This window comes from Empidonax traillii, unplaced genomic scaffold (assembly GCF_003031625.1).
Source record: "Empidonax traillii isolate 1590-97213 ecotype Southwest subspecies unplaced genomic scaffold, ASM303162v1 scaffold239:size738852, whole genome shotgun sequence".
Taxonomy (NCBI): Eukaryota; Metazoa; Chordata; class Aves; order Passeriformes; family Tyrannidae; genus Empidonax; species Empidonax traillii.
Window position 1 is genome coordinate 639,336 of NW_020955432.1, and position 25,427 is coordinate 664,762.

A 25,427-nucleotide genomic window follows, 5' to 3' on the forward strand; every position below is an offset into this window, starting at 1 on the left:
ACTGAAGGATTAGGAAGAGGAGTACTTCTAGATGTCGTCCAGGTTCACCAAATAATGGAAGTGACAAGCCTGCACTTCCTGGAGCTGGGCTTGGCTTTGCTGCATTGGTTTGGACCAGGATCAAGCTTTCTGCAACTTTGGTTGATGTTTTGGGGGGGAAGTTGCCACTCACCTGACTTTAAATCTTTTATGTCATCATTTAGTCCCTTCCCTTCCATCCCTTTTGAGGATTAGATGGAAAAATATTGATCCAGACACTGGTTCCAGTTTAGCACCAGCTTTCCAAGTCAGCACTGCTTCCTGCTCTAAGAGCAGCACTGGTACTCAGCAGGGATGGACAGAAAACTTGTCACAGGATGAATTTGCAATCCACTAGTTTAAACCAAGAGATAAGCTCACTATCACTAAAGCTGCTCATGAGCTGGGTTCTGTATTCCTGCTGCCTTTATTTCCAAGGAATACAGAATCAAAATTCATACTTAAGTGGCTTAAAATATCACTGAGGTTTTACAGGGGAAAAAGATTGGCAAGATTTGACCCTCGAGAGCCCACGGGCTCTGGCACTTGTTTCCTATGGCCCTGCAGCCACCTCCACCGGCTGCCAGAGCCCACACAGCAGGAAACCTCTGTGCCACCTGCAGTGCGTAGCACTGTACAACACCACAGGACTTTCTTCCACATTCCTGGTGAAAGATAAGGAAAAAGAGAGAACAAACCCTGAGGCACCTCCGCTACAGTGCCCTGAGGCTGGACCAGGCACAAGAGGCTGACGCCAGGAAAAGACAGGTCTGCAGGAGGACCTGATGTTCCAGGAACGCTCAGCAGCTGGGAAAGGCTGCTCAGGTGCTCTACAGGACCAAGACACCCCTCTGCACAAAACCCTCCTGTGCCCTAAGGCCCATTTGGCTGGGGGGGCAGACGTTGCTTTTTCACCCCTCCACTGGACACTTTGGTGTGCAAGCTGGACCCTAAGCCCCGGGGAAGTTCAGCCCAGGAACATTGCATGAGCAGGGAAGGGGTTCAGGGTGGGGATTCGTTACTCAGAAATGCTCACAGGGCCTCTCTGCGTCTGGCTCTTGCCTGAAAACACACACTTGCCTTGAAAACTAAAAAATCCAATTAAATGTTTGAGAAAAACTCTCTGCTCTAGCAGTCCCTGCAGCACACAAAGGCAGGTACATTCCAGCCAAAGGTCAGCTTTTTGTTCCTAAAACACACCGACACTCCCGCATAACCACACAAGGAGAGGGAGCATCCATCACACAATCCTATGGCTTTATCCTTCTATCAGCAAAGGCCGAAGCAAAAGGAAGGAGCCACGTGTGTCAGAACAACAGAGTGTGCCAGCACCGGCGCCTGGCAGCGAGAACTGTGCCAGGACGGGGGCGCGGGAGGTTCCCAGCGAGGCACAGTGCCCAGCCCTGCTCCCAGAGGCAGTGACCAGGGGTGCCCTGGCAGAAATCTGCCTGAGGAAGCCGTGCTTTGTCTCTCTCCACTTTCCTGGTGTGACTGTCCCCAGCTGGGACAGCGCAGAGCTGCGGAACCCAAGCAGAATTCACAGACCTGCCTCCCACAGAGGAAAATGTGGCAATGAAAGAGAGTGTGATATACAGAGCTGCTGTTCATAACCCACTTTGCCTTTCCAGTCTCTCCTTGCTCCTGCTGTCACAGACCTGCGTGGATTTCTTTTGATTGAAAAGCAGGAAGGAAATGGAGCCGCAGGCTGTGAACGCTCAGCCTGTGTCCTTGGGATACTGGATCTGACCCAATCTTTTGGTGTAAAAATCTTGAAAGCCAATATTCTACTTGATTGGAACAAAACCTACGTGTTTGCTATAAACTGGTGAATCTAAAATATGCACAAAGCTATTCAGTTGAAAAAAAGTTGTCCAGAATACTGCAGATCTGGCTGTAATTTTGCTGCCACGTTAGAATTGCTATTAGGCTCTTTGATACACTATAACAACAGATATGCAGGAGTCAAAGTGCTGAACGTACTTAGCAGAGCAAAGACAAAGTGTTTGCCCTCAGCAGGGAGAGGGGAGGGAATCGATAGCAACATGTTTGATCAGTTTCATTAGGCAGGTTAATCTGCCACCAGGATGCAACCAGTGCCATGTCTGAATACATGATCCCATTGTCCGAGAAAGCATTAACAGCTTCAAGGCTTATATACAACAACTAAAGCAGCAACCTAAAAAAATGCTGAAGTGACAGTTTATAATAAAATTTGTGATCCCTAGAGAGCTCTTGAGAAATCCCTTTCTAATCAAGCTCAGTCACTGCAGTGCTTCTGGCTCTGGGAGTGAGGGACTCTGGAGATGGAAAAGGGGCAGGGAGTGCACCGCTCCTTCCCTTCGTGTAAAGCTTTTCTGACAGCTTCTTTGCTGGCTCCCACAATCATCCACAGTTGTCACACTCCTTTGATTCCTTTATAAATACTCCTTCTTTTTTTTTTTTTTTTTAAGGATAAGATATTGTATATCTTGTGGCAGCTCAGCTCTTTGCTCCTTTCTGAATGGGCCATTCTAGCCAGAATGTGTGTGTCCTAAATCTTGAAAGAAAGGTTTTGAGCTGTCCTTGGCTAGATTCACTCTGGATTTCAAGCTCCTGATGGCATGTGGCAGTTGTGTTTGCACCAATCCCTCTATATCAAGCGCTTCAGTTGGTCTAAGCTCCAGGTGGTTATTATGGCAGTGAGATGTTAACAAAGCCTTTTTCCAAGTACAGCTTTGCAAAGACAGGAGCACAACATTTCAGTTGCTTTTATTTTCATCTGCAGTCCAAAAATTTGCAGAGCCTCTTCAGTCTTTGAAGGACTAATCAAAGAAGGTGGCTGTGTGATTCTGATCCTCCTGACATCAGGAACCGGTGGGCAGCTGGCAATGGAAAAGCTTCACACCATCCTTATTAACTTTTTTGTCCTTGGTTCCATGCAAAGAAGGGGAGGCAAATAATTCCATTTCACAGCTGGGTTTCTCTCTGCTAACCATCCTCCTCAGCCTGGACAGTGTGAATGTCTTGAAAATGTGATACCTTTGCCTACTGCAATTCCGCACTAGAGAAGTATCCATCTTTTTTTTCCTGAACCTGCTTCAGTGGTACTTTAGGAGCGATGCTGATTTAGGAGCTCTGGTTTACCTGTTCCCTCCCTCAAGGCTTCATGATTGAAGCTAAGTGAAGGATTTGAAAGGTGCTATGTAAAATGGGCCCCTGCGTAGCAAGAGTTTCCCTAGCTGAGGGAGACCAACAAGGCAAGGTTAGTGCGGTCAGCACTTTTACACTGGTAAAGAAAAAAGCAAACCTTGATTTCCTGGAACATCTGTACAAATGTAACTGCTTGAGTGCCTGTGCTTCCCCATCACACGATGCCTGGAGCAGCAGTCCCACAGACTGTATCTCCAGCAGGTCCCTGTCGGGGATGGCTCTGCACAAGCAGCGGATGTGACGCTGCTCCGGACACGCAGGGAGCCAGCTGCTCTGGAATCCCTCCAACACACTGCAACGGCTGGAAGGGCTCACACACTGTCCCCTGCCCTCTGACAGGCCACTGCTGAAGTGCGTGGCTCTCAGGTAGCCTCCCATGGAAACACTGCTGTCTAGGAATGCAGAGCTCCAGGGTCACTGGCATCAGCCACCAGCCTCACTGCTGAATGCTGCAGACAACCCACTGCAGCAACCCTGAGACCATCGAGACAGCTTGAGACATTCTCTTTCCCAACACTTAACGATTTCCTTCTGGCTGGACTGTTCCCAAAGCTGAAAGGAGACAGAACAACTACAAATAATTCATTCAAACCTTGCTGCCAGCAGCAAACACCCTACCTGCAATTGCCCACTGCAGTGGGGACGTTTGTGCTCCAGCATATTGCTGCAGTTGGAAAAGGTGAACTAGATACAATGGCACTGGTCTGGCAGGGAAAGTGACCCTGCTCCTGCAACTGGCAATGCAGCTGGAAATGATCATGTGAGAAGAGAACAGAAATACAGAAGAAGCTGGAGAGGAGCAATCTGGGCAAGCACCAGTTTGCAAAGTCTTAGTAATGCACAGATAGATCCCTTTTCACTTCTTTCCCATCTGATTGCACAGCAGATTCCTGATGGAGGCAAACAAGTTGGGTTAGATTTGACTGGGAAAAGCTGACAAGCTTCCAGGTGCACAGAGTGTTCTCAGAGTTCCCTAATCTGCCTGTTCCCATTCCTCATGTCGAGTGAACAAAGCAAAGGAAAAGGACATTAGTTTTAACAGCTGCTTTTCCATCCTTCACACCCTGTTGGCTTCAGTTCTTTCACTGAGTTCCTTGCAAATGAAGAAAATCATGTTGACTCAGAAATGAGTACTGTCAGCTCCTCCTTTCCCTTCTCCTTCCCTCTAGCCCAGCTGGGGGACACCCTGCCGGGGCAGGGGGCTGTGCACGTGGGTCTGTGGCCCTGATAAGCACAGGAGGTGTGACCGATCACAGCGCCGGCTGTTACAGACTGCACGCAGCCCTTGGCTGCCCCGCCCGTGGGCATCAAAGATTGTTCTCAAACCTTCCAACTGAGTAATTTTATGGGAAAATAAAGCCCTGCTGAAATAGTGACCTGTTAAAACGGGGACCTATGAACTCAGCTCACCTGAAGTGTTTCTCATCATATTTAAAAAGACCAGTGGTCTGCAAGACCTATTTACCCTCTGGTCTTTCCTCAGCCTTGCCAAGAAAGGTGCAAAACAGGTCACTCTGTCAGGCAGATACTCTCAGGGTGAGAGGTGAAACCAACAACCAGATCCACAAACCCCTACAAATCTGATATGAATAACCATCACCACAACCCAGCACAGGATTTTCGCAGGGACCTGCTCAGCAGAAGGGTGCCAGGGCCATCATGATGTTCTTACTGGGAGCTGATCCCACACCCAGGGGGTGCAGCCCTGAGTAGGCTAAGTGGAATGACAACAAAGCCCATGCCAGCTGATGGGACAGCCCATTTTTAAGATGCTGCTGTCAAGAAGAATAGTTTAGCCAATGCCCAAAAGCTGATCAGTGCTGTTTGTCAGACCTTTTTGATTCCTCTTGCCTAACTTCAGCTGTCCAGAGCTTTGGTGTTCAGCTCACGTCATCAGCTCATCCCTTCCCCACCTAGGAGGGACGTCTGAAGTCAGTTTTTAGCTCTCTGGACAAGCCCACCTCTTCCTCGTGTAGACGATGATCTTCCACTAGATGATTAGTTAGCTTAAGTTAGCTGGCAGGAATTAAAGCTTTCCTCTTTGGCTATGTTTTTTAACACTGCCATTTAAAACTCACTCTGGAAAATGTTCAAAGCAGAAATACAATCTTTCTAGGGGCTGAGAAAAGCTGGTTTCCTTTCTTACAAAGAAATCTGTATTTCATGTAAAGGAAGTTCCTGGCACATGAAGCCACTCACAGAAATCTGAAGTGCAGTTTATTCTCTCCTCTCTCTGAAGCTAAAGAAGAAAAGCCGATCACTCAGGCTCCATTTTTTTTATCCAGACCACTGCTAACCTCCATAAAAGACCACAAACCTCATGCTGGTTTCTGTCAGTCAGCAGCAGAAAGAGTGGAAGATACCTACAGCACTGCTATTCCAGCCTTTTGTTTGCCAAGCTAGTAAATAAAAGGCAAGCACCTTTCTCCCAGCAATTTAAAAAAACAGCAACACCCTTCAATTTAACAGCAGCTTTTACCCGTGAATGCCGAAGAAAAGAAGTAATGAGGACTCACGTAGCCCACACAAATTAAAGTCATATGAATTTTTTCATTGGCAAAACCAAAAGCTGGCGGGTGTTCTAGCCAATGAACTCCAACAGAAGACAACTTGGAAAAGAAGATGCAAAAGCAACTCTAGTATTTATAAATAAAGGACCCTAGGATATGAGATGGAGCATGTAATTGTGGACTTCCCAGGAAAACCGAAACCAGTGAGGACCTGTAGTAACTACGTTGCAAATGCTGCTGTGCAAGGTCTGTGGAAGAGGAGAACACAGCTTAGCACTGAAGTGATCGTCTGTAGGGAAACAAATCATGACAGCTTGGCCAAAATAAATGGTGGGTGAAGATTATCCTTCTGGGACATGGGGATGCGGTGGGATAGATCCCACAGGAATAGGAAGCATCTCTGAGCTATGTAAGCCATTGCACAGGGCCCTGATGAGAACTTAGAATAATACACAGAGTTGTGGTCTCCCAAATGTAAAAGAACTGCATTAGACTGGAAGAGCTGCCAGGAAGGACTGTAGGATGCCTCAGGAATCAGAACACCTATTTTGTACAGTGAGGCTAGAAAGGGAGTGGCTTGTTTACCCCAAAAAATATCACCCTTGCATAATTCCAGCAGGGCACACAAAAAGTGCCCAAACCAGCATCTGTTTGCAGGAACAAAGATGAATCATCCCTGAACTGGCTCAGTCTTAAACAGAGTGTTTCATGAAATTCTGTGATGCAACATTCCCAGGTTGCATTCATCACCTAAACGATCAGCGTGGGTGCCCCACACAGGGGGCACACGTGATCAATGAAGCACAGAAGCTTCCAGCAGCAGCTCCCAACCGCCTTTTTGTCTCCATTAGATCTGTACTTTTTTGTTAGGCAACAAGATCTGGAGGCTGCAGGGCAGGCAGTGCAAAGGTCCCATCAAAGCTGCATTTGCTGCTCCCTGTGTGAACCAACAACCACTTTGCCGCCCCTCTGCCGTACTCTGGTGGTACCACAGCGGGACACACTCACACTGCAGCTGCTTAAACTGCTCGGTACACCAAGCCCTCTGTGCATGGTCCTACCAGATCACTTGCAGAGCCAAGGGATTTCAGGAAGAAAGGAGAGCAGGTAAAACCCCCAGTGCTGCAAAAAACTACCATCGGTTTGGGGTAAACACCAGGACACAGGAAATCAGATTTATGTCTCTGAGGGGAAAAAAAAAATTGCATGAACCAAGCAAGCCAAAGTGTTCTCAGAGTTTTCTGGTTTGTGTCCTTTCAGCTCACTGCTGGAAGTCTCTGTTCAGCTCAGTATCATTCTCTGATAGCTCCGAGACCTCTTCTCTGTTCTGTCATCGTCCCTCCCTCCCCCCTCACTGCTGCTCAGAAAGCAGCCTGACCTGGAGCTGCACAGCACTGCACAGCACACGCTGCCAGATCTCAAACTACCGCCTGTTCAAAACCCACCCCGGTTTGGGTCTCTTCAACCTTTCCCTGATTTTCACAAAGCTTGTAGGAACCCCAAGGATTTTAAATTTCTGAGTCTCATTTGGCTGAAAGTGGCTCCGGAAGTTCCTCCCAGACAAAAGGCAGCACCACAGTGTGTGCTTTACTGCAACTCCTTAAAGGCCAGCTCTGACCCCCCAAACCAGTGTCAGTCTGTAGGTAGATATGCAGACACTGGCACTGAACCCTCTCATATTTGCCTTACACATTTGATGCTTTGAGGGGGTTGAATATGTGAATTAGTTTAGGAACTTCACTGCCAGCCCCAGGATCTCTGCCTGGAAAAACACTGGAGTAAACCTATGCTCCAGAAACAATTGTTGCATTTGTCATGAATTATTCTTTGACCTTTCTCTTTAGTTGGCTTTGCACTCCAATTAAACACAGAACAACTGTAGTGGCATGATTCACATCCAATTCCTGCTGATGTTGGAGATTATCTGAATCTTCCCAGGTGGTGCTGGAAAGCACATGGCACAGCTCAGACTGTCAAAATCAGCATCTCAGAGCAGTGCAGCTTTTGCCACAGAATTGTATGTCAATTATTCAATAAAGCAGCAATCGCAGGCAACAGCTGTCAATTCCTTTGGATAAGAACTGTCACTAGGAGAGCAATCAGCATTGTGAAAAAAAAAAAAAAACATTTCTGATCAGAAAACTCAAGAGAACATTGTTAACAGCTGCAAAGAAGAAGAATCAGCATCTCTGGGTTTCTATTTAGAGAGGCCTGCACAAATAAATTAACTTGAATGAAACCACTCGGGCTGAGAGTCTCAGAGTGCCGAGAGCCCGCTGAGCCCCCGCCCGGCGCAGCCCCCGCTGCCTCTCGACCACCGGCACCGACACGGCCCAGGAGGGGCAGCCAAGGCGGGCACAGGCCACGGCCCTGTAAACACCCGGGGAAGTGAAGAACGGGGGGCTCTCCACACCGCACCGCCCCGTGTGACCGCCCGCAGCCCCCGCCCTGCCCCGCCGGGCAGGCTGAGCACCCACACGGACAGGGGCTCCGGGGCAGCGCCGCCACACAGAGGCACCCGGGACCCGCGGGCGGGAGGAGCGTGCCGGGAGGAGCCCGATGGCGCTCGAGGACAGACACAGGACTGTGGTGGGGCCGAGGAGCGGCGGTCCCGAGCGGCAGCGCCGGGCACGGCTGAGGGGAGCGGGACCCCCGCCCGGGACCCCCGCTCACCGCGGCCTTCGCGCTCCGGCTAAGTTGATCCCCCCGCCGCCGCCGTAGCCCCGAGCGGTGCTGGGAGGCGGCGGCGCGGGGCCTGCCGGGACATGTAGTGTGTGCGGGCGGGCCGTGCATTGGCGGCGCGTTCCCCGGAGCCGCCCGGGAACTACGGGCGGCGGGCGCGGCGGGGCGCGCGCAGGCATGGCGGCCCCCTTGGTGCTGGTGGTGCTGGCGGCCGTGACGGTCCGCGCCGCGCTCTTCCGCTCCAGCCTCGCCGCCTTCATCGCCGAGCGCGTCGAGGTGGCGTCCCCGCTGAACGCCTGGAAGCGAGGTGAGCCCCGGCGAGCCCCCGCGGAGGGACCGGGCGGCGGGACCCCCGCGCCGGGCGGGCAGGGCCTGGCCCCGGCCGGGCGCCGCGCCGGGAGCGGCCCCGCGGGGACAGCGCCGGGCTGTGCCCCGGGCACGGCCGAGCCCCGCTCGTCCGGGCCCGAACCGGAGCTGCAGGGAAGGGCCCCGGGCAGCCGTGCCCGGGAACAGCCGGTGCGAGGGGCGCGGGGCCGGCGGCGGGCCGGGCTGCGTTGGGCACACGTGGATGGACACACCGCTTGTGTCACGCGTGTGCACCAATGGACGGGGATAAACTCGGCCCTGAGCGTGGGGTTCCAGCAGCCTCGACCGAGCCGCTGTGGTGGGGCTGTGTCTGCACAGACATCGTGTCGCGGTGTGAGTGCCACAGCGCGGCTCCCGGTCCCTGCAGGGCTGCTCTCATGTTCCGGGGTCAGTCTGGGGCCCCGCACGTTGTTACCAACACGATTCAAATTCTCTTCCGAAGGCTGAGGTACAGGGTAATTGGGGCTCTTCAGCTGACATTCGTGTCTGTAGCATCTAAGCCTTTTAAGAACCTTAATTCATTTAAAAGACAGCCCTTCGAGGAAATAATACCCAGCTATTATACAGGTAAAAGTATTTGCAGTTCTGGGGTGGAAAAGAGTGGCCCAGAGTAATAAAGGTTAAAATTACAGATACATTTCATGACCTGAGGCCTCTGCTCCTCTGTATGAAGCACTTCACACAATTGAATTTTTTAATCTTGCCTTAGACCATCAAGGTAGGCATCCAGATAGTAAGGAGACCACTTAAGGTCACTTCAAAGTCTGGGCCGTCACCACACGGGGAGTTTGTGGCAGCCAGAATCTACTTGTCCAGTGTTTCACTGAACTGAGGCCTCTTGTTGCTTCTTGCAGTCTCCTTTTCCCTCTGAGCAAATGGACCTGTTTCCCTTGGCTCCCTTCACTGCACACACTGCTCAGCCCCAGGGAACCTTTGTGCTCAGGAAGGTGAAGATCCTATGGAAAAGCATGTGCATGCATTGCAGGGCAAGCTGTAATGCCGTGATCTTGAGGGAGCCAAATTAAGGCTGTAAAATGTATTTTCAACAAGGAATTTTCAACAACAGATAAACCTTTCAGCTTTGCATGGTGATATGTGTTCTTCAGTGGTGTTCTTCCATTGTAATTTTGGACATTTTAGGCCTCTCTGCATCTAATTAAGGAAAAGAGTTCAAATTCTATATTATGTTGTGATTTATTCTCTTAGAATTAAGTCTTTTTCCATCATAGATGCCATGTGTCACCAAATAGGTGACTTAAAATCAGGCGGTATCGTACTTATACAGAGTTCAGTGTAAAACGTTTCAGCTAGAACACTTTTAGCTGAAACAAATAAATAGGTTATGAGTGCCCATGCAGGAATGTGTGGATTTTTTAAAAGCTGCGGTTTTACCATCACGAGATCTGTCCCTTCCCACATCCCAGGGTTCTAACGCAGGTGTTCTGTCTGTGTTTCAGTGGTCGAAGGATTGGCTCTGCTGGACTTAGGGGTCTCGCCGTATTCTGGAGCTATTTTTCATGAGGTTGGTTTGCATGCTTCGTTTTAAACGGGATATTCAAGTGGCACAGGTCTTAGTCTTGCAGCTCACGGCCTGTCTTGTCCCAAAGGCTTTAGAGAACCTCAGCTCACGCAGTTATGGTGCAACAGTTGTAGTGAGGGGCATGAGGAAATACAGTTAATCACAGGGGGTCTCCTGTGCAGGTGATAGATATCACAATATTTGCAACTGCATATAGAAAGTCTGAGACAAGGGAGGTCTGTAATAAGTGAAACATTCTGTTCACATCCAAGTGTTTCTGTGGACAGAAGCCGGAGCAGGGAGACACTGTCACTGTGAGTCTGATACTGTGTACTGGGTAACAGTAGCTGGAGTTTCTGCATTTGCAGAAATATTAAGACTAGCACCAGCATGCAGTTTATTTATTCCTCATCTTGAAAATGCCTCACTCCTAATGAGGAACGAGGCATTTTAACTTAAGCACCTGTGGGAGTTTGTGCACTCGAGTGGTCTTATTGATGTGAAGGAAGGCTCACACACAGTGTCACCTGGGTGAGGCAGGTACTTTGTATCCTTCTGAAAACTGGTTTCTTTTCAATAAATTCTCCTTCTCTAGATACAGTTTTCTCCCATGCTCTGAAATACTTTCTTATGATTATTTAGACATTATTTATAAAGTATTTAAAAAGAAATCTATTTTCTCACAGTGAAGACTGAATTTACAGCATGTAAATACAGTATTTCCAGATTGAGCTTTTGTGCAATAGGAATAATTCAGAAACATGCTTTTCCTCTTACCCTAGGAGGGAAAAGCTGTGGGAGGACTAATAGGACTGTAATCCTACGGCTTTATATTTTTAACATCTTTCTTATTTTTGCATTATACAAACTCATCTAAACAACAGGCTCAACGGTGAAACCAGCTATGCAGGAAATCTTTCAAAAGTACCTGCAGATATCCTGAAAAAAATAGATTCTATAGGGAAAAAATTCATTTTCTAAAGCTGGTTTTTGTATGCTTTCTATTTTAAGTCTCTCACTAGTAGCAGAATTGTAAAGTTGGAATAGAATACAATTTTCAAAGTTCATGGTGTGTTTAATAAAGTGTATTGAGGACTCTGCAGGGAATAAGGCCAGTAAATGTGCTTTGAATAATCACTTAGCTCTGAAGTACCAGTGTTGGAGAAGAGGCCAAAGAAAATTACTTTTGGCGGTGTCTTGTAGTAAGAAGATTTTCTCATCAAATTAATGGTGTATTTTATCTGGACAGTATTTGACGTGGATTTCCCTTCCGTTCTCTTTTAGACCCCTCTGATAATCTATCTCTTTCACTTCCTGATTGAATATGCTGAACTGGTGTTCATGGTAAGTGCTCCTGGAAAGCTCCTCTTGAAAGGCCCCTTTCAGGGAAATGCTGAATGTGACTTTCAGTCCTGCAGGAATCGGGGACCTTCAGCCTCCCTGGAGCTCAGATTCCTGCTGAGCTCACATTTAATTAGAAAGGCAGCTTTGCCTGCACAAACCCACTATTCAGGCTTTTCACTTCTTGTACATATTCCTTCTCTTTTGTGAGTTCTTGCTTAGATAAGTATCCCTACAGAGGGATAGGAAGGTGTCATTTTATTTCAGGTTTCAAAGGTTGCCTCTTACAGGGAACAAAATACTTTGTCCCCCCAGCCTAATCCTTACACTGCTGTTTCTCACTAAACCCTCTGCCTGCAAAGAGCATAAACAGGTACATCCTCCAAATGTCTCTTGTAAATTGTTCTCCAAGTTCTGCATGTTCAGGACAGAAATCCTATAGCTGGCTGCACATGGCACCCAGTGGAGCTCTGTCCCCAGGTCCCTGCCAGGCAGGGCTTGTGCAGAGATAACAGCCTTCTGCCCTGGGCTAGTGCTGGTTGTTCAGATGACTGTGCTGCTGCCTCGGGAGTTTAGGACAGCTCAAGGCACTGCTGGATTAACGGCCAGAGGGGTTTAACCAGCTGGGCACTGCCCCAGCGTTACCTGTGCTCTAACTAGACCAGTGATTCTCTCATTACCTTCACTTGCTTCAGTTTCTTTCCTCTTAATTCCCCACTCTCTTATTTTGTGAGTATTTGGTACAGTTCATGCTTGCAAGGTGAACCTGTGGTGTGTGAGGGCACTGTACAAATCAGCAATCTGGTGTTTTTAAAGCTTGCATCTTCTTCCCATGAGCTGAGTCAGATTAGCCTCCTTATTCACTGCTGACCAATATCTTTTCCTCCATTTGTTTATTTTGCTTACAATCGGTCTGTCTATCTCTTGCTTTTTTAGATAACTGATGTGCTAACTGCTGTTGCCCTTTACTTGGCCATCCAGGACTTCAACAAAGTTGTGGTAAGCTAACTGGTCATATTTTAGTGACAAACAAACATGAGGACTCAATGTGGTAAACAACTGAGGTATTTTAAATTTTGTTGTGGCACTATTACGGTGTGAAACACACACTGCATGTGAATGAGGATCACAGTAGTGTACAATCTTCTACAGCCTGAATGTTTTACCTTGGAGAGGGTCTCTTTGTACACAGCATGAGGTAATACACAGACTAGAAATGTGTAAAGGAGGAAATAAAAACGTCCGAGGATGCTGAGGTGACATAAATCATTCTAGTGAGCATGGTGAGAGTCTGACACCACGTATTACTCGTTCCCTTCAATTTATAAGTACGCGTATTTGGAGGTGAGCGATTCCTCCCAAATCTTTCTCATAAGTAGCTCAAAGAACATTTTGTGTAAGCAGTGCTGTGCTCTCTGCAATTCCAGAGGGGCAGGGATTCACTATCAGCATCAACAGGGAGGCTACATTTTCTACAGCATCTGTGTCGTCTCCCATCCAGCTATGTGATTGTTCCTTGTCCTCTGACTTTGAGGTTGAAGAAATAACTCACAGTAGAACTGCAGACATGTAAAAATCCCACATGTGAGTTACTTGCTTGTTGAGAATATATTGCCAGCATCTCTCTCTTTCTGTCTCTCCATGACATAGTTCCATAGGTTCATATTTCAAGTTACTCATTTGTCTTCATGGAGAGCCTCTTAGAACAAGGTAGTTGAAAGAGAAATCTAGTCTAGAGGTTTCCATCTTCAAAATAACAAAGACCACATACTTCTGAATCTTGGGGTTTCAGTGGCTTGTGTGTTGAACAGTGAATTTAAAAAGTCAGCTTTTCGTTAGAGATCCAGACTGGCATTAGGAAGATTGAGAGTATTCAACTGTAGTGTGGTGAATTCACTGTCAGCTGTGTCAAGAGCTAGACACAGGTAACTAAGGAGGTTCAAATAAGTAGACATCTGCTTTCTCTTGAGTCTCACTTCAGTTGTTGAGTATTTGGGAAAGGAAAGGGTGTTTTGCTCTGTTTGTACAACTCCTCACGTGACTCGAGTTTTGGCTCACACATGGGGCTCAGGTATGCTCTGCAGTAATAGAAACCCCAAGTAACTGGCTGAGTAATATGAAATAGAATTACACAAGCAATATGAAACTGTGGCTTTCGTCTCCTGACAGTCTTTGGTCATTCTCTCTTGTTCAGTTCAAAAAGCAGAAGCTCCTAATAGAGCTGGATAAATATGCACCAGATGTGGCTGAGCTCATCCAGACACCCATGGAGATGCACTACATCCCCCTCAAGGTAGCACTGTTGTAAGTATTGCTCTTGTGGGCTGCTTTGGTTCCTCAGCTCCCTTTGGGTTTTATTTTTCTCATTTGGGTCTTCACCATTTGTTGAAGGTTGGTTTTTTCCCCTGGAAATTCTGAATTTCCTCCTGGCCCTAAATACTCAGCTAGAAAGTGAAAAGCAGATGCATTTGCACATGTTTGTTGCCAGCAAGCAAATTTACTCAGACCCTCCAAGAAAGGCTCAACAGCATAAGGTCATTAATTTGTTTGCAAGAATGTTGTGTCTGCACAGATCACATCCCCATTTGTTTTGCTTGTGTGCTAATGTTATCAAAATTGATTCTATGCCTTCCAAATGGTGTCTTTTCAGAAAAATTAGAATTTTTGAGCAGTTGGACAAAGTGCATGCTGAATATCACAAGCTGAATATCCCAAATTGCTTATTACAGTTCAAAGATATTTTCAGGTTGTCATCTTAATAATTTCTTGTCTTGGTGTTCCCCTGTATACTAAAAATTTTTTTATTTCAGAAGACTTCAACTAAAATAAATCACAGCAAGATACCTACTGTTAAAGAATTTTTTTATTGGTGTTTTGACACAGAGAAATTATCTGAATTATTCTGTGTCAGAGTGAGTTCTCCATTAGATAAGTTTGGTTTTTTTCTCATTTTCTCATGAATTTTTTAAATGTCAAATTCCCTATGGCAAGAAGGGCAGAATGGGTAAATTGCTCGTTACTACAGCAAAGCTGGCATTAAATTATACCTTGTCCTGCTCTAGGCTGGCCCTGTAAAAACACTGAAAAAGACAGACTGAAGCTCAGAGAAGTAGGAAAATACAAAGAGACAATTAGGAAATCATCAGCCCTGTCTACTCACTCTGATGATTAATTTAGTTATTAGCAAAGCTGATGGGTACATTCAGTTATTGTAGTAGCTTATTGTATTTGTAGTCCTTCCAAACCTTTCTCTGTGCTCTGAACCTAGTTAAATGAAATTATTGTAGTTCTTGCTTCCAAAGGCAGCTGGAGCGTGGCTGCATTCTGGAGGGTAAAGGTGTTCAGAGTATGCCCTCTTTCTATAAATGCAGTTGAAATGTGCCAAACTTGAATAGCTGGCAGGTTTTGTGTTCACATCAGGCCACGGTGAATATAAATGATTGCTCTGCCACAGCAAGAGACTGGTGCACTTGGGTTGGGGGGAAACTCTGCTCCTGTCTCAGAATTTTTTTCCATCTTACCTTGTGCTTCTTCAGAGTAGATGTGAGTAGCAGAAAAAGTTTGCTCTGGACCCAATAACCTTAGATATGGCTGAATAAATGTACAATGTCTCTGCAAAGCAAGAAACACTTTTGGTAGTTGTTTTCTAGGCTGGAACTTGCATTTTGGAGGTCTTCCCAACCCTCCTTTCTGCAGTAGGCTCCCTGTGGCCAGTGTGTCCAGGCCTGTAATCCAAAGGTCTGGTTTTTGCTCCAGATTGAAGAACCTGTTCAACTGAGTTAATTTGTTGATGAGAGGATCCCATCAACTGTAAACAAAGTGCATCTGTTTTTTATTTGAACATCTCTTTAATTAGATGCTGTCTCCTTTGCATGTAACCTGAGCTTTGCTCTTTTTCAGCTACCTGTTAAACCCCTACTCTGTGATGTCTTGTGTGGCAAAGTCCACCTCCGCCATCAACAACTCTGTCATTGCATTCTTCATTTTAGCTACAATAAAAGGTAACACAACGAAGAAAAAAGGGTTCTTTATGACTTTCTAGAAAGATTGTAAATGTAGCAAAAAATAAATCCAGGTGGAACTTTACAGATAAGATTGGTACAAAGATCTCAGTGAAACCCAGCAGAAACAGGACTGGAGCAAAGTCAGAGTTCTACCTGAAATCACGAGATCAAGAGACTTTCTAGTTAAGTGAAAACTTACTTTAACCTCAGTGCACCCGGGAGTTTCATCTCCAAGAACTGACTCCTTTTCCTGGATGGCTTCAAATAGTTTTCTGTTCAGGAAGAAATGGGTCTGTGTATTAGAGGACATAATGCTCTGTTACTCTTCTTTTGTACGTGAATATGCACTTAAAGTGTTGTACACAATTTATTTTCAAAGTTTATCTGGGAACTTTCATTCAAAAGCAAACATTTGCCTGCAGCTCTGATTTAGCTTTCACTCACAGTTGTAAATATGGTTTGAAATTCACTAATTGAGCTTTGGGGAAACAGAAGCAGTAACCAAAGGCCCATACCAGCACAGCTGAATAGATTATGTCAGAGTAATTATTTCATTCATCTCATACGTAACACCAGCTTTCTGTTTCTTCTATGACTCTCCAGTGCTAAAATCTTTTAGCATGTGTGATTTGTACTAGTCACCTAATTTTAGGAGTTCTCTGCTGGACCACAGGAAAGGTCACTCTGATCTTGTCTCCAGCAGGGCCCAGACCCAGGCACTGCGAAAAAAAAGCTGATATAGATGGTCTTTATTAGTGTTCCCAAAAGGAAGTTTTCCTCTCTTTATTGGCTAGTTGAGTCAGGAGGGACTTCCATTTAAAAAGTATTTGCAATAGCAAACCTGTGGGGTCGGTTTAGTTAAATGGATTTTTAACTGGTCATGGGTACCCTAAGACCAGTACTTTGGTTATGGACAAAACTGTAGTGGATGTCTCTTGTGGTTTCTCCCTGACTGGGAATGTGGCCATCTGGCCTTTAAAGTGGACAAAGAGGATATCAAGTTATGACTGTGATTTCTGGGAATCAATTCTTTAGATCTGTGCGGAATTGAACACTCGATAAAGTAGAGGACAGGGAGGTTTCTGTCAGGAGAGTGTAGTTGGAGAGTGGAGAAGGCGCATCACCAGGTAACCCTCTATTTCCTCTTTTAAAGGTGAGACAGAGAGAAGCTCTCTGAGTGTGTGATGTCAGGCTGGCAGTTGGGCCAGTGCTCTGAGTCAGGGTTCTTCCTGTCTAAGCTGCATTTTTACGGAGGCCTTCCATCTAGTCAATAGCTATAACCAGGCTTGTATTTTTGTTGTTTAACTTGAGACCTTTTGGACTTGATTTCTGATGTTGGCAGGTGGGAAATGTAAGCATTCAACACTGAGCTCAGCCTGAGACACCTCAAATAAAGCTGCTTCAGTGAAAGCATTCATATATTTGAAACCACTTGTGAAAGCTGTGCTGATCCTTTCTGTGCCTCAGGTTTGGCTAATGCCACTTCATTTCTTCAGCTGCAGACTTTCTCTTGCTCTCTGGCTCAGAACTTTGCTGAGGCCCTGACACATAACCTGGTGTTGAGGTTATCCAGCATGCCCAGTGTAACAGCTCTGACATGCAGATATGACATTAACAGCAGCCAGCAATGTCTTTATATAGACTGAATTATCTTAATCTCTTTCAGTATGTGAATGCCAGGAGATACAAACTAGTCAGTGGTTCCTTCATGTGGAATCAGTCATTCTCCATTCAAAATGTAGTTAACAAGAGGACACCCTCCAGGATACATTCTACTAAAAACTCCTTTAAGTGGTGTCCTGATAACTGTGAATCCCCTGCAGAGGGTTTTGTATTTCTTCCCATTTGGACTTCCTGTCTGTATGGCTGTTAATAGTAAATGTTCCTTACAAATGAACATTTTTTGTCTTTGCAGGTAGTGCCTTCCTCAGTGCTGTGTTCCTGGCCTTAGCAACATACCAGTCACTCTACCCTCTCACACTGTTTGCTCCAGCCCTTCTTTACCTTCTGCAGGTAGATGACTTCTAACTGTTGGTACCCATTGTCTTCTTGTAGCTGTTCAGGGACAGTCCTTGGCTATTGAGAGGGGAGTCAGGCAAATGCAGAGTTTCAGAAAAAGTGACTGTCCTCAAGCCATGGCAAGTTTGAAACCTTAATGGGAATGCCTGTGAGTGGAGAGAAGGGAGCAGGAAGTCACCTACAGAACTTGCACAAAATGAGTCCTGTTCTTTGTGTCATGTGAATAGCAATGAGGGTTTTAGAGCTGGAGAAGTTCCTTTGCACTGACACTGAACTGTGTTAGCATGAGGAGCTCTGTGTTTGAGTTGCTCAAACTCAGAAATGCTGATTTGGGCTTTAGTGGCAAAAGGCATGTGCTTGTGAAAGAGACTGGTTATTCTTTCTCCCTCTCCGTTAACAGGACCCCCGAATTCCAGCAGGGCTCACCTTGCTAATTTAGTTCTGCTGTGGGAGCAAGGTGAGGCTGTGACTACCAGCAGAGGCTCAGCCCACTTCACAAGTCACTTTGAGATCATTTTTACCATTCCTCCGTTCTGAAATCCTGCTGTTGTGTGTTTCACCAGTCTTTCTTGGTTGCTTCTGATGATGATTTTTATAGCTAATCTTAACTACAGGTTCATTACAGCATGTTCTTTCCCTGATTTTTAGCAGAGCAGGAGTGCCAAGCCAGGGGGTGGAGACCTGTCACCACGGGATGGTGGGTCATGGAGCAGGGCTTTCAGTCAGCCCCTTGAGTGGGTTCATGCAGTAGAAGACAGGCAGCAGTGTATGTCAGATACAAGTGTAGCTCTGAGGAGCTGGGTGTAAATTGTACACAGAGTGCAAGAGAATGAGACGTGACTGCAAGGAGGAATGACCAGCTCTGCTGCTGGATTGTCAAGCACAGTTCTGGAAACATGTGCAATGACTTAGTTGGCCAGAGTGAAGAACAACAAGCAAACTGTGCTTGAGGGCTGCTCTTTCCAGTGCCCTGGTGCCAGTGTTTGATGCTTTCTTTGATCGATTTCAGATTATGTGCTGAACACTCAAGCTTTCTTGTGGCTCTCCCCCTGACAAGGTGCTTCTGTTTCACTTCCAGCGTCAGTTCATACCCATCAAACTGAAAAGCAAAAGCTTCTGGCTCTACACCATGCAGTATGCATCCCTGTACCTGTGCAGCCTGGTGGTGATCATCTGCCTCTCCTTCTTCCTCCTCAACTCCTGGGATTTTATCCCATCTGTTTACGGGTTTATGTGAGTATAAGGGCTCTTACTGGTGTTCTCTCTGGCTCTCCCCCCACGTTGTTTCTTGTCCATCACACGAGTGCCCCACTGCCTGACCAAGAAGTGTGGGATCTGTGATTTACTGGCAATGCAAGAAAAGAAAGAATATGTGGAGGAGAGCAGCCGACTTCTGTTAATTAACAGCAAAAATTAAAGACAGGAGGTGTTTTCCACTGAATTGATCAGAAATGGGTTTCACTGTTGAGCTGCCATGGCTGTGAAATTTTTGTCTCTGGAGAAATGTCCGGTTTGGAATGGTTTAAATCCTGCTGGGGCATTGGGAAGGATTCACTAGCAGGATTTAAACCTGCTCTCCACATTTTGTCACCCCTTTGTTTTCTCTTCCGGTAGAATCCAGTATCATAAAATGATTAATTAATGTAACAGAAGCAGGACAGTGGAAAACAACCATTTAAAAATTTACCTTGACTTTTCTTTTCAAATTTCAGCCTTTCTGTTCCAGATCTGACACCCAATATTGGCCTTTTCTGGTACTTCTTTGCAGAGATGTTTGAACACTTCAGTCTTTTCTTTGTATGTGTGTTTCAAATCAATGTGTTCTTCTACACCATTCCCTTGGCAATAAAGCTAAAGTAAGTATGAATGTGTTCTCTGCTACTTTTATTAATCCTAAGTTGTCCAGTGGGACCTTATAATGCTGGAGTCAGATGTCTCTATCTACAAACCTGAAAAAGATTTTTAAGGGGGTCTGCCCTCCTCATTTCCCATAGTTTCAGTGTCTGTTCCTCTTCAGTAGACTTGGTCTCTGCAATACCAAAATGTGTTGCAAGCATCAAAAGAGAGAGCAGAAATTGAGGCTGTAGAGGTGCCTGCTCCCTGCCAGCATAAACCAGTGTAGTCAGAAAGCAAGAACTCCTGGCTGGAACTTGGAGTTCTTTGTCAGAAAAAAAGTGACAGTTTGGGGCTGACTGTACTGACGTTAGCCTTCTTTCTGCTAAAAACACCCATTAACACACCCAGACTCCCCGGGAGTGGAACATTTTCCCATGAAATGGATACAAACATCATGGTGTACCAGGGAGATAACTCTGGGCTTCTCCAAATCACTGTCAGAGGGGAAGTGCTGATTGCGTTTGGTGAGTAAGGCAGAGCTGGGGAGGAGCAGTGCAGGTGATTGATGGTATAAACGTGTGTTGAGTGAGGCCCATGGTTTCTGGGTGAGGGCAGTGGCCAGATGTGCCTCCCCTGACACTGCTGCTCTGCAGAGCAGCTCCATCTGCCCCACTCAGTGCTCAGAGTCTTGTCTGGAGAGAACAGGCGTGTGAGACCCACAGAGTCTCCTCCATGGGAGATGTACTCCCACAGCACATCTGTGCCCTTACCCGTGCTTATTTCCAGTTCCCAGAGACCTACTGCATCCTTTTACCCTTTGTTTCTTTTCCCTTCCAGGGAGCACCCCGTGTTCTTCATGTTTGTCCAGATTGCCATCATTTCCATCTTCAAGTCCTATCCCACTGTGGGAGATGTTGCACTGTACATGGCCTTCCTTCCAGTCTGGAGCCACCTCTACAGATGTAAGTCCGTTGTGCTTGGTTATTCCTTATCTGGAATGGGAAAGGGCCTGCAAAATAATTGTCACCCCTAAACCAAACCGGGCCCTTGCCCACAGGCTCTCATGGCCTCCTTGGGATGTCTGGAAGGAGGCTTGATTACTTTTTTTCAGATGATACAGTCCCTAACATGTCTTTAGGACTAGGGTTGAAATTGGTCAAGGAGTACCTTGTCTTCTAAGGGTAGTAAGGAGTACTCCTTATTTCTACTGAGGAGTACCTTATGAATATCTTCCCCCTCTCTCCAAGTTGTTCTGAAGATAAACTTTTTTATAAAAACCTTCCACAGTCCTGTACAATGGATATGGCTTATATGAAGTGCATCCATCGTCCACATGTTTCACTCCCATTTTAGGTTGGGTAATTTGAACAGTGCTCCTGCAATTGGTGAGTCCCCCAGCCTTAAAATGCTGCACCTTGCAGTGGTTCTTTGTTTTGCATCTGCTTGTTTGCTTTGAGTGAAAGTAACGGAACTACTCTGAGCAGTTGTCCAGTTTTTCTTAAATGCTGCTTAAAGACCCTTTTTAACTCTTGAAATCAACAGAGAGTTGCCTGAGGGTTTTCAGGCCCAGTCTCCTGAAAATCACCCTGGGGAGATTTGGAAGTGCTGTGTTTTTACTGGTGTTTCTTACTTAAACCAGCTGGTTTGACCGACCCTGCCAGGTTGTCCAGGCCTTTTACTGCAGCCTTCTCCAAGCCAGTCCAAGTGTGTTCATGGGCAGCTCACCTGCCTGTTGTAGGAGACATAACCCGGAGTCAGGAGGTTTTGAGATCTTCTGCTCTAGGTTTCAGACTCAGGAGAGCTGAGAGCAAAGCAGCTGTGATCAGGCAGGGCAGGAAGCCCCAGGCTGCCCCTGAACACGTTGCAGTTGTAGCAGGTGATGTACTTCTGAGAAGTCCTCACTCAGTGTAGTTCAGTTGCACATTCCAAGCATCCAGTGAGAGAGACACCCCAGCGTGTGCGACCAGACCTACTGACCAAGAAGTTTAAAAGAGGTGTGAAATGTTTGGATGTGACAATGCTCTTAAAACATCAGCTGCCTTCAGCTGCAGAGTGATGGGGAGTCTTTAGTGTTCTACAGGGCCATTGACTGAGCTGTAGCCAAGCACCAGCAGCACAAGTGCCAGGATGGATTACAACGCTGCTGCCGAAGGATAGGCATAAGCAGTTCACAGAAAACAAAATTGCTTCTGGCCTAGTAGTTCCCAGCTCTTTTAGACAAGGTTGTGCTTGGTTTTTATCCACCTGACACATACTCGGGCAGACTGATGGATTCTGGCCGCACTTGCACCTCCCGAGGTCGTGTTTGTCAACGCAGTTGGCCTGTAGGAGTTTCCTCCTTTTATGGAGCTTTCATTTCCTTGCCAACTCCCAAGGAAATCTCTCTTTTCCTATGGTCCACGTGTTAATTTTTTTCCTTTGTCATCAGCTTGATGAGGCTGGGGATTGACGTGCTCTGCTCTCTGAATTGTGATGCTGCTGGAAAGGCCACTCTCCGTTCTGCTGGTTATTGTAGTGTAGACACCAAAAAGCCAAAATATCCTACGAAGAGTGTTTGGAAGCAGGACCTAGAAAGGAAGAGCTACAAGGGAGGATTTCACATTGAAGCAAAGGCAGAAGCATTTATTTTAAAGAGAAATATAGTGGATTTCTTATAAAAGCTACCCAGGAAGTTATTAGAGCAAATTGTGAAAGATTACTGGAGAGAAGTGTGTGTTGGCAAGTGCCTCTCACCCCCTGCACACACCCTAAGTACCACTGCTGGTTGTGTGAGCATGGCTGCTCAATAATACATTCTTTTAACAGCTTGGCTTTCTTTTGCAGTCCTCCGGAACATCTTCATCCTGTCATGTGTGCTCATCTTCTGCTCCTTCCTGTTCCCCGTTCTGTGGCATCTATGGATTTATGCAGGAAGTGCCAACTCCAATTTTTATTATGCCATCACACTGACTTTCAACATAGGGCAGGTCAGTAGACGAGGCCGCCGAGGCTGCGCTGCGGGCGGGGCGCTGGATGGGGTGGCCTGTCAGCCACAGTGAGTTCTGCAGGACTGCAGGCTCTCTCTGTGGCCCTGCATAGCAGCTTCCTGGCTCTCCTCCTGGAATCTGCCTGCTCCTCACCCTCTGGCACACTAAAATGGGAAAGAGTTCTGGTGGTATTTGAGCTGCAGTTTAACAATCCAGCCATACTGTGCTGCAGGTTCCATGCTCTGTTGCTGATAGCAGAGGAAGAGCATCTCAGCATGGCAGAACACAGCACACGTGAATGGAGAAGGGGAGTAAGAGAGGGAGTGGAAAAGCCTCGGGGCAGCAGCAGTGGGGCCAGAAAACAGGCAAATGAGAGCAGCCCATGCACAGGGACATGGCACCAGCTGTGGGCTTAGGGGCATGTGTAGGGTCGCAGCGATGCCAGGGCTTGCCCTCCCTGCCTTTCTCGAGGCAGTTCTGGATACATGACTGCCACTGGCCTTAGGCACCCTTGAAGGATGGAACTGAGTGTTCACAGGTGCCACAACCTTTTGTAAGTCCTTCCTCTGTGCTGTTTGTCGTGTCCCTGAGCCCTGGGACAGTTTCACACATGGGTGAGCAGAATGTTCATTTCATGTTAAAGTTGCCTTTCTTTTGAATGTGCCTCAGCTGTTTATGCTTGTCTGCTTCTCCTAAAGCCAGGGGAACAGTTTGGCCAGGGGCTGAAAATACCTATTTGTATATCCCCAACTCCTTGATAAATGGGAAAAAACACCCATTTGGTTAAAGCCAAAAAAGACTCCAAGGGGTGAGAGGGAGAATAGAGATACTGCTGAGAGAGGCTGATTGGAAATTGGGAGTGGTTCATTAGCTCCCTAACTACATGTCTTGCTATGGAATGAAAGAAATAATAAAACTTTAATTAGAGATGCCAGATGTCAATATTCTAAGAGGATTTTATTTTCTACCTGAGAAAGTCATAGCAGATCCTGCAAGGTCTTGTGCTCTGTGTAAATGCAAACAGAGCAAAAATATAGTTTCTGATTTCCTTGTGAGAAAGACCTATCCCTCATCCCCACCAACCTCAGCTCTTTCTTTTCCCATTCAGACATCTGCAGAGAAGTTTGGTTAAAAGTAAAATCACCTGCACTGACAGGGCTTGTCAGTAGTTCAGCTCCTCTGGTGTAGCTTGCTGAACAGCCTAGGAACTGCTTACACCCCTTACACTGCTTACACCCTCTTTATTCCTTGGTCTGAAGCACCACTGATGTGTCTGAACATCTCCCCCCACAGATCCTGCTCATCTCGGATTATTTCTATGCCTTCCTCCGGCGTGAATACTACCTCACTCATGGACTGCACTTGACAAGGCAGGATGGGACAGAGGCCATGCTGGTTTTGAAATAAGGACTTGCCCACCTCTCCCTGGGACATGGACCACTATGAGGAACATGCAGAGCTTGGGGTATGTGGGGTGGGTGGGGAAGTTTCCCTGAATGAGATCTGACTTTGGGGATGATACCTACTGAAAGAAAGGGCTGAGGTTCTGGGAATATCCTGCTGAGCTGTGGGCTCAGCACAGAGACTGTAAGAGCTGCGGTGCCTCCGTTGGAGCATCTCCCTCCCCTCAGCTGTGCTTTTCACTGCGACCTCAGCCATGAGCTCTGGGCAGCCTAGCAGGAACTGGAGAGTGTCTGAGCTAAACCCATGAGGGTCCAGGAGGAGCTCTGACTGTGAACTGTTTACTTTTGCATCACTACTTCTTGGAGATGTTTGCTTCTCCTGGAACCTTCCCCTTCACTGCTTTGACTAGTAAAACTCCTGCTTGGCACGAGGCAATCTCTGGGTACGTGGTGCCCTAGCCCTGGCTGTGGAAGCCATTTCTTGGTGGTCCTGCTGCTTTGGGATCTGGAAAAATCCCATGTGCTCAGGTACAGTGGGTGCTGTGAAAGAGATGGGTGACCAGGGATAATGACCTGTTGGAAGGAGGACAAATGGAGCTGGTGCCACAGGTGGTAACCTCGGCACTCAAACACACGTGAGAACTGGAGTTGGGGTGGAAGCAGGAGCTGGGGGGAGGGCACTGGGTAACTGCTCTATCCCATGGGAGCAACACAGACATTTCCATGTTAGGACCACGCACAGAGGCATTGCAGGTCTCAGAAGAAATACTCCTGAGGAGATGGAGTCCCACTGCTCCCAGTTTCTGTCGGGTGACAAAGCCTGGCAGTGCCAGGCTCACACTGTGCTACTGTGGCTGCTCAGGGCAGCAGCCTGGACTAGGGACCAGTGGGGGTCACAATCTCCCTGTAAGGCCCCAGACCAAATCCAGCAGGAGCCTCAGTCACGGCTGGTATTGTTGGGCTCCTTATGTTCCACAGCTGCTTAACACTCGTGGATGTGCACTTCTCTCGTCCCCCCTTGCTGTGGGCTCGTGGCTGTGCATGGAGGCTCCCTGAAATCAGCCTCCCTTTGTCCTCCCTGCTCCCCTCTCTGTGCTCAGACCTGCTCACCTCGGAGCTGCTGCTGCCCACCCCTGAATGTGACCCTCTGGGGTGAAGCTGCCGGGCTCTGCTGGCTGTGGTGGCCCTGGGACGTGGTGACCGCAGTGTGACAGCACCTGCAGCGTCCCACTGATCCCAGGGGGCATCCGGAGGGTTGGGAATGTGACATGGAAACCGCAGCTGGTACCGGGCAGCTGAGATGGATGTGCCCAGGCAGGTGTGTAAACAGATCTTTCTTTCTGGACAGTTAACACTTTTGCCTTACTGCACTGCTGTCAGCGCTTTGTGGGGGTGGAGCTGAACCCAGCTCAGCCCCCGAGCTCAGCCCCAGGCAGGGCAGCCCCGGGGCACAGGGAGGGGCAAAGGGAGCCTGGGCTGCTGAGCTGCCAGCGGGGCATGGCAAGGAGCATAATAAACTGTGCAAATTTTGAACACAAGTTTTGGTAACCTGTGGTTATGGGGGGGAGCTAGAG

General features: G+C 47.2%; 1 protein-coding gene across 1 annotated transcript; it reads left to right on the plus strand.

Annotated features, from left to right (window-relative positions):
* The first annotated feature begins 8,559 nt into the window (after positions 1-8,559).
* Positions 8,560-25,386, plus strand: PIGU (phosphatidylinositol glycan anchor biosynthesis class U). The gene is made up of 12 exons (XM_027888474.1): positions 8,560-8,706; positions 10,223-10,287; positions 11,569-11,628; positions 12,562-12,624; positions 13,820-13,929; positions 15,526-15,626; positions 17,545-17,642; positions 18,727-18,881; positions 19,361-19,504; positions 20,322-20,446; positions 22,308-22,450; positions 23,744-25,386. Exons 1-12 carry the CDS (start codon positions 8,577-8,579, stop codon positions 23,855-23,857), a joined length of 1,308 nt encoding a protein of 435 aa, XP_027744275.1. The 5' UTR covers positions 8,560-8,576; the 3' UTR covers positions 23,858-25,386.
* The last annotated feature ends 41 nt before the right edge of the window (positions 25,387-25,427 follow it).

Excerpts from the sequence above, each read along its gene's own strand:
- PIGU (XM_027888474.1), top strand. The coding sequence starts at position 8,577 with ATGGCGGCCCCCTTGGTGCTGGTGGTGCTGGCGGCCGTGACGGTCCGC. Across the intron at positions 10,288-11,568 it reads CTGGAGCTATTTTTCATGAG|ACCCCTCTGATAATCTATCT; the intron begins GTTGGTTTGCAT and ends GTTCTCTTTTAG. Across the intron at positions 20,447-22,307 it reads CTGGAGCCACCTCTACAGAT|TCCTCCGGAACATCTTCATC; the intron begins GTAAGTCCGTTG and ends TTTCTTTTGCAG.